The 8,707-nt window shown below is 51.7% G+C and overlaps 1 protein-coding gene across 3 annotated transcripts in view; it reads left to right on the forward strand.

Moving 5' to 3' along the window:
- Positions 1–7,793, forward strand: part of HNRNPUL1 (heterogeneous nuclear ribonucleoprotein U like 1) — a 34,040-nt gene extending 26,247 nt beyond the window's left edge. For all 3 annotated transcript variants that reach the window (XM_052655538.1, XM_052655536.1, XM_052655537.1), the window contains exons 11-15: positions 2,132–2,300; positions 2,890–3,174; positions 4,219–4,508; positions 5,862–6,056; positions 6,591–7,793. In XM_052655538.1, coding sequence (XP_052511498.1) covers positions 2,132–2,300; positions 2,890–3,174; positions 4,219–4,508; positions 5,862–6,056; positions 6,591–6,707 — 1,056 coding nt within the window. In that variant the 3' untranslated portion in view covers positions 6,708–7,793. The remainder of the gene's footprint in view (positions 1–2,131; positions 2,301–2,889; positions 3,175–4,218; positions 4,509–5,861; positions 6,057–6,590) is intronic.
- Positions 7,794–8,707: the final 914 nt, after the last annotated feature.

Genomic DNA, 8,707 nt, shown 5'->3' on the forward strand with positions numbered 1-8,707 from the left:
ACATTTCCACATCTGCAAATCCCCACCAGAGCCAGGGGGAGGGTGGTAGGATCTCCGTCTTTCAGATGCAGAAATTTGAGACTCAGACTAATTAGGTGGCTTGTCTACATCCTCACAAATAGAGGGCACAGCTGCGATTTCAACCTCGAGCCTCTTCCCCGGAGCCTAGATTTCTACACTGACTTTGTCCTCCTGATGGGAATCACCGTAGCTTGACTTTCACCTGGTCCGGGTTGCTTGAACTCAACCATGCAGTGAGAAGAGCCAGTGCAGCCATCCAGTGATGGCCGCCATCCAGTGATGGCCACCAGCCATCGGCCATCAACACCAACCATGACCTCCGTTTGTTGAGTGTCGGCTGTGGGCCAGACCCTGGACTAAGCAAGGGCTTTACTCGCCTGAGCTCCTTCAGTCTTAGTAGTGACCATATGATTTTCCTCTTATTTCCCCCTTTCAGGGTTTGAGACTTAGTAGATAGACTGAGGCTCTGAGAGGAAGTCACTCACTCCAGGCCCTGTGGTGTGACTTAACCAGGTCACCTTAGATCCGGGGTGTGCGAAGCCTCTGCCCTGCACCACTGGTCTCTCTCTGGGCAGCTTCCATCCTGGAGGCCACAGCAGAGCCCCTACTCCAGGGATCCCTCACACATGGTCAGTTGCTTTGTGGTCCTTTTTCCGGTCAGTCTTCACCAAGTCCAGGAGAGAGGCTTTTCTCCCGCATTTCATGGATGAAGCAACAACACGGACTGGCTGTGGTGAGCGAGTAGCCACACTGGAACTCGATGCTGGGCTTTTTCCACCCCACTAGGCTGCATCTTCCAAACATAATATTTGTTTGTCTGTTGGTACATGCAGGCCTCTTTACAGATTTGTTCCCCTCTGTGGCTTCTCCCCTGATTACCTTTCAGGGCCACTGAAAGTTGTTTAAATGCAGTATTCCTTATCACTCCAATTCTTTTGTGTGTCAGAATGTGAAAAGGACACCCGTATGTGTGTCTGGGCCCCACTTCAGAGACGGGGGTTGAGGAAGACCCCTATAGGGGGTTCCAGCTGCTTTCTTTTTCAGTCGTGTCCCAGTGATTCAGGTGCATAGGCTGAGGTTTGATAGATCTGGGGTTTGATAGATCTGGGCCCCAGTCCCAAAGGGCGCAGCACGTGGGAGGTACGCAGTGAATGGAAGCTGTTGTGCTCTCAATCAGGTGTGTCCTAGAGTATCACTCTCTGCCAGCACCAGGCCAAGACGCACCTAACCATCTAGAAGAAGCAAAGAGGAAGTTGCTAGCAAAACTGCACTTCCAAACAGCACAAGCTGTTGGCTTGCCAAGCACCCTAATTTAGAAGCCCGTGGGTGCAGCTGGTGTTTCAGAGCAGGACTAAGGGGATAAAATAAACAGTGTTGATGAGAATGATCTACACAGCTGTCAAAGGGGCTGGTTAATCATGGCATCTGTTCTACAAATAATAAAGGAGAACACCAAGGAATTCCCTGGTGGTCAGTGGTTAGGACTTGGCACTTTTGGTTCCTAGGGCCGGGGTTCAGTCCCTGGTTGGAGAACTAAGATCATGCAAGCTGCACAGCGTGGCCAAAAAAAGGGAGAGCACCAGCACAGAAAAATGATAAATGTTGAGTGAAAAAAAGGCTTCCAAAGAGTGTGTGTTGTTTGATTCCATTGGTTTTAAGAATCACACAGATACTTCTAAAAATACATAAGAAATTCAATACAGGTTATCTCTGGGAAGTAGGAACAGCAGCAGTAGGTGGATGAAGGGCTTCCTACTCTATACTTTACACCTTGTACTCTGGATTTTTTTTACAGTAAGCATATGCTACTTTTAGAATAGGGGCCAAGAGAGCTGTAATGTACAATACCAAGAACAAATAGGATTAAAAAGCAAAGCTCAGACATTAGGAATCTCCTGTCCTGTGACTGTCAGCATCCACTTTCCCCAGTCACTTCGTTTTCTGAGGGTAGATTCAAGAATCTTAGAAGTGAAGAAGGAGCAGTTTCCTGAGTTTCTCTGCTTAGGAGAGCTGGTATCCTTTTCTCACTCCCTGGCCCACATAATACCCTGCAGAGGAAAAACCAACTTGTAATGTGCCACCTCTTGCCTCTTCTGATACCTACCCCCAGACAAATGTTTATGGGTCAGCCCAGAGACGAAAAATGAGACCATTTGAAGGCTTCCAGCGCAAAGCCATTGTAATTTGTCCCACTGATGAGGACCTGAAAGACCGAACAATAAAGCGAACTGACGAAGAAGGGAAGGATGTCCCAGATCACGCGGTCTTAGAAATGAAAGGTAGGAGATGAGCGATTCCCAGGGGGGCATCATGGCAAGGCCCTTAAGGGGAAAAGTGTCTTATCCCGTTTTTCCCGTCCCAGCTGCTTGAGTATTCTTTTTTTGAATTTGTTCTTTCTTCGCTTCTGCTTTGTTCCTTGCCTGTGTAGTACCGCTGTGACTGAAAGAGCCGCCCATACCCCGGTGGGGGCAGGCTTTTCAGATGAGATGGGGCTGGGGCAGGGTGTGGGAGACCTGCGTGGCCTTCTGCCCCTGGCACCCACTGGGTGGGCTGGCTGAGCAAGCCTCAGTGAGGCGTCTCCATAATAAACAAGGACGGTGATTCTCCTTGACTGGCTTGTTCCTGGGGTATCAAACATCGGTTTGGTGGAATTTGGTCATCTCTTCAGAAAAAGGAGAAGAGGGTCATTGTTAGCCCCTGATTGTTGTCAGGGAGGCAAAGCTTGGGACCCTCTCTCCTCTTGCTCACACTGTGGTCCCCTACTCCTCCTCCCTTCTGGCAGACCAGTGTCCTGGGAGTGAAGGAGACTAACCCTCGGAAGGTGCTGACCGCCTTTCCTCTCCCTCTGGCACCCTCCCTTCCTCCTAGCCAACTTCACGTTGCCTGACGTTGGGGACTTCCTGGATGAGGTGCTGTTCATTGAGCTGCAGCGAGAGGAAGCCGACAAGCTGGTGAGGCAGTACAACGAGGAGGGCCGCAGGGCTGGACCACCGCCTGAAAAGCGCTTTGACAACCGCGGCGGGGGTGGCTTCCGGGGCCGCGGGGGTGGCGGTGGTTTCCAGCGCTATGACAACCGAGGTCCCCCAGGGGGCAACCGAGGAGGCTTCCAAAATCGAGGAGGAGGCAGCGGTGGAGGAGGCAACTACCGAGGAGGTGAGACATCTCACACTGAACTCTCCTGCTTGTGGTTCCGGGGTCAGGGTTGACTGTTTCCTCAGTCAGCAGGTGACATTTCCTTGGCACCAGCTGTTGGCTGAGCCCTGGTAGAGAACTGAGATAAAGTCTGGGGCCTCAGGGAAACTCCCACTGTCATCTCTTCCCTCCCCACCCCCCACCAACATTACCCCTGAAGGCCTTGCCCATTTGTGTGTCACGTTGCTATTATTTTTGTGAGTCTTTCCTACCCCTCATCTGACCATGAGCTCCTTGAGAAGAAGGGCCAGTCCTGGGTCCCACCTCAGGACCTGGCACAAGGCAAATATTAGGACTGTTTTTGCTTCTAAAACAAATGGAGAAACAGGCTTGGACAGGTTAATTTGCTCAATTCACCCAGGTGAATGCATGGTTGGTATTAAGTGATGGATCCAAAGCCCGAGTTCTTAGTCACGAAGTTGTGCTGTGTCTGAAGTGTATGGTCGTGATTTTAATAAGCATGCCCTACTGTGTCTCAGTCTTGTGTTGGATGGTTTAGGGGACAGAGCCATGACCCAGACTCTGTCACCCTTTAGTGTCAGTCCAGAAGGATGCTGGGTTGAATGGGAAACCCCAGGGGTACAGTGAGCTCCAGTGATTCAGCCTGCAGAGGAGCAGGGCTCAGGAAAGGCCCCCAGAAGTGCTAATGCCTAAGCTAAGGTTCTGAAGCCACCAGGAGTGGGCTGGGGAAAGGATTCCAGGCCAAAGACTTGGGGAGAGGCTGGCTCATTAGGCCAAGCACTTAGATGTTGGAGACACAGTAGAAACCGAGACGGCTCTGGTTCCAGGCCCACAGTCCAATGGGCAGGACAAACCTGTCAGCAGGCCTTGATGACTGGGCTCTCCCAGGGCTCTGGGGAAGGCCAGAGAGGGTGCTTGACTTGTTCACTGGACCTGCTCTGTGCATGGTCATGCTGGAGCCACAGCAGTCCCCAAGACAGCCCGACGCCTGAGGGTCTTAACCAGTCAGAACAGTGGGGCCTCTTACCTGCTTCTCCAATGCAGGTTTCAACCGCAGTGGAGGTGGTGGCTACAACCAGAACCGCTGGGGTAACAACAACCGGGACAACAACAACTCCAACAACCGAGGCAGCTACAACCGGGCTCCCCAGCAACAGCCTCCGCCACAGCAGCCACCGCCGCCACAGCCGCCGCCACAGCAGCCTCCACCGCCACCCACCTACAGCCCTGCTAGGAACCCCCCAGGGGCCAGCGGCTACAACAAGAACAGCAACATCCCTGGCTCGAGCGCCAATACCAGCACCCCTCCTGTCAGCAGCTACAGCCCTCCACAGGTGAGAGGATGAGTGTGTGTGTGTGTGCGTGCGTGTGTGTGTATGTATGTGTGTACAGGTGAGAGGAGGTGGGGCCACGGGTCCTCACTCTTAGCCCCAGCCCTGCCCTTTCTCCCTTTGTTGCCAGTGCTTTCAGCTGGAACAGACCCTAGATATTCCCAGATCCTTCCAGACTCAGAGTAAATGGGGAACCTACCTGTTCTGTCACCCTCAGGGCCGACTGTTGTCATGAGCCAGTGCATTTCTCTTGGCTGTATTGTCATTGGCCTCACTGAATTCCCAAGAGAGCACTGCATTGGAGTTACCTCCTGCCCAGACTAGAAGGGGTAACCCCTTTGTCTTTAGGATGTGGAGACAGACCCTGAGGTTGGTGAGGACTTGACCTCTGCCCTCAGAGCTTCACTGCTAAGCAGCTCCAGGCTCAGCTCAAGTTCTCAGCTCTGGTGTGCACGGCCCTGTAACCAGCAGTCCCTGTTTACTGTGAGCCTTCCACTCGCCAGGCCTGGAGGCAGCTGCCAGGGGATACAGGTGCATGGTCTAGTCCCAGTCTAACCAGAATATTTCCTAGAACAGGAGTTGGGCAGATGCAAATTCAAACCCCAGCCTCACAACCTTCTGGTTTTGTGACCTTGGACAGCTTTACCTCTCAGAACCTTGTTTTCCTCATAAAGGCCTAGAGTTGTTAGTAGAACTCACTTCAAAGGTTTGCTGTGAGGGAAAGATAACGTTATAGCTTTGCAGGCAAGGCTCTGGAAATAGGTGGAGCTAGAGGCAAGTCACGACTTTTTGCCCGTGTGACTTGGGCCCTGTTGATTTCCCCTCCCTGGCCTCCCCTTCTTTCTCTATAAAACAAAGCCAATGGAACCTACCTCAGAGAGTTGATCAGGGGTCAGATGAGTTAAGGATACAGCCTGGACATGGGGAGCACTTAGAAATTGCCACTGCTCTTTTCCTTAGCTGGTCTTGTTGTAACAAATGCCACCGTTTATTGTGCTCGATGGAGTGTGCACATAAGCTTACTGAATACGTAAGGCAGTCCAAAGGGGTAGTCCTGTTGTAATTCTCATTTTACAGGGGCAGGGGGTGGGGAAACACCTAGGTTTTCAAGAGATGCTGTGCGCCTTGTTCCCGAGGGTCTCAGGCCTGGGATGAGAGTCCAGGATAGAGCTCTGCATCCTCCCTGTCCTGCCAGGTCACAGAGCTGACCCACCCCCTTCTTGGCCCACGAACAACCTCCCCTGGTGACATTCCTTTGTGTAAGCAGGGCCCACTGCTTACAAAGGCCCTTCCTCCATCCCAGCTGAGCTGGCTGTTTCACAGAGACCTGGTTTTTCTTTCCCTTCCGCTTTCCAGCCGAGTTATAGCCAGCCACCTCCCTACAACCAGGGAGGGTACAGCCAGGGCTACACAGCCCCACCACCTCCGCCTCCGCCACCACCTGCCTACAACTATGGGAGCTACGGCGGCTACAATCCAGCCCCTTACACCCCACCACCACCCCCCGCAGCACAGACCTACCCTCAGCCCAGCTATAACCAGTATCAACAGGTAAGTGCCAGAAGCAGGGAAGGTAAAATGGGGCCCCACACGGATGTGTATTCCCAGACTCATGTCCTTGCTTATCCCTAAAAGATGGTATCCATCTAGTATAGCCATTCCATTTGGTGACCACTGCCACACTGGCTGCTGAGTGTAGGAACTGCCATTCTAGTTCCTCTCCCCAGTGCAGCAAGCAGAGGGGGCCGCAAACCCTGCTTCAGCACCATGGCCAGTGTCCATTCTGATTGGTTGTTGCTAGGCCCCTGTACCTATTTTTGAGTATTTTGGTTGTGGTGTAACACCCACATCTAGCTACACTTGAAAGGGCAGTAGGTTGGCAAGCCAGGAGACCTGGGCTTCAGTCTCGAACTGCCCACCCATGCTACCTCAGGTCATTCACTTGTCCTCCCAAGGTACCTTGGTTTCTCTGTCAGGAGACCTATGTGTTGACTGTCGTCACTGTACCATGGTGGGGGGGCGGTTGGGAGGAGCCAGATGTGGGTCTGAATGAACATGTGGCGTTCTTGGTTTCTCTCTCCCCAGTACGCCCAGCAGTGGAACCAGTACTATCAGAACCAGGGCCAGTGGCCGCCGTACTACGGGAACTATGACTACGGGAGCTACTCTGGGAACACACAGGGGGGCACAAGCGCACAGTAGCCACGTGCCCTGGAGGCCCCTGCCGGCTTCCTCCACCAGCGCCCACCTCAGTCCTCCTCATCCATCCCTCCCGGGTCCCGTGGTGCTGGGGGATGGGTCCTCCCAGGCTGCCTCCCCTCTGAGGGGCTCTTCCCCCACACAGGGCCGGGCATTTCCTCTGGATTCCAACAGGCAACAATGACCTTTTATTTTCTGTTCGTCCCCCTACCCTCCTCTTCCTCCATTCCTCCTTTTTGACTAAAGACGCCCCTGTCCCTCGCCTTGGTCGCACAGTGAGGCTACAGGGCTGAGGGGAGGGCCCCTTCCTGTCCTCTCCTCCCAGCCCTGCTCTAGGCCCTCAGCTTCTCAGACTCTCATGCAGTTGGTTGTAAATTCTTCCAGGAGCTGTTTTACTGTCTACTTTTCAGGATTTAAAAAAAAAAATCAAAAACTTAAAAAAACACAAGTTTTAAAAAGCAAAATGCAGAGGGAGGAAGCAGTGACAGATATTTTTTTGGTAATTATGCTTTTTTTTTTTTTTAATTTTTAGAACTTGTCCGTTTTTACTGTGGGTCGGCTGTTGATATTTCATCAGGATAACCGTTTCTTTGCTGAGTTCAGGTGACAGAGGAAGAGCCACACCCTCAAAACACACACGAAACAAAACCACAGAATCATCTTTAACCTAACTTTTTATACAATGTCTCAGTTTCCCATAACTTTGCACACAAGCTTCTGTGTTGAGTTGAATTGTACCCGCTTTTTGTATTTGGAGAGAGTGTGACTATTGAACTTGAAACCTTTTATTCCGGGCGTCTTGGTAGTTTCTCGTGGGATTAAGGGGGTAAGAGGGAAGAAGGGAGTTGGGGGGCTCCTACCCTTCAGAACATGAAGTTTCTCCCACTGCTCCTCTCCAGAGGTCTCCCAGTGCCAGACCTAAAAGTTTTTCCTACAGTGATCCTCTGATTATTTTTACTTCCCCTTGATCCATATGTTTTAACAGAACTTTTAACAAACTGCACTTATTAAGAAATGTGTTTGCCCTGTTTTGTTTTTGTTTTTGTTTTGTTTTCAATAAATGACATGGCACCTCCTAGCAGGAAGGAAGCAGGGTTTCAACGCTGAAGTGTTACTGCAGTTGGCCTTTACTTGGGGTGGGGGCCTTTACAAGGGGGACATTATTTACTCATTCATTAAATACTTACTGTGGGATTTGTGTTCCAGTTCAGTCGCTCAGTCGTATCCGACTCTTTGCGACCCCATGAACCGCAGCACGCCAGGCCTCCCTGTCCATCACCAGCTCCTGGAGTCCACCCAAACCCATGTCCACTGAGTGGGTGATGCCATCCAACCATCTCATCCTGCCCTCAATCTTTCCCAGCATCAGAGTCTTTTCAAATGAGTCAGCTCTTTGCATCAGGTGGCCAAAGTATTAGAGTTTCAGCTTCAACATCAGTCCCTCCAGTGAATACCCAGGACTGATCTCCTTTAGGATGGACTGGTGGGATTTGTGTGCCTTTCCACATTTTTGGTGCTGGGTGTGCCCCCTTAAACCTGGGGCCCTCAGTTTAAAATCCACTAGTTCACTTTTAACGTGGTTCTCTGGTTTCTGCCCTTTTCAGTCCACCCAAGCCCCTCCCAGAATTTGCGAATGGGAAGGATGTAACAGGTCCCTCAGCAGAGAGCAAGGTAGGGCCAGTGTTTGGAAACTAGGGCTGGACTGTTGGGGTCACCCCTGGGTGTGACTGCCCATCTACATTAGGTCTGGCCTGGGTGCTAGACTTAAGATGGTTCCTGACTGCTCCTGGATCCAGGCTAGTGGGGTTCCAGGAACTAATGTATCCAGCTAGTAAGTGTCAGTTTTTGCTCTGTTCTTATCCACCCACTCTGGACAGTGTTAAGACCACAGCATGAGCAAAGGTGGTCTTGGACCCTGCTCTCAAGGGGCTCCCAGTCCACAAGTGTCACAGACCTCTCATGGAATGGTGACAGCGTCAAGATGAGCTGTGAGTGCGTGGGTT

This window comes from Budorcas taxicolor, chromosome 18, assembly GCF_023091745.1.
Source record: "Budorcas taxicolor isolate Tak-1 chromosome 18, Takin1.1, whole genome shotgun sequence".
NCBI lineage: Eukaryota > Metazoa > Chordata > Mammalia > Artiodactyla > Bovidae > Budorcas > Budorcas taxicolor.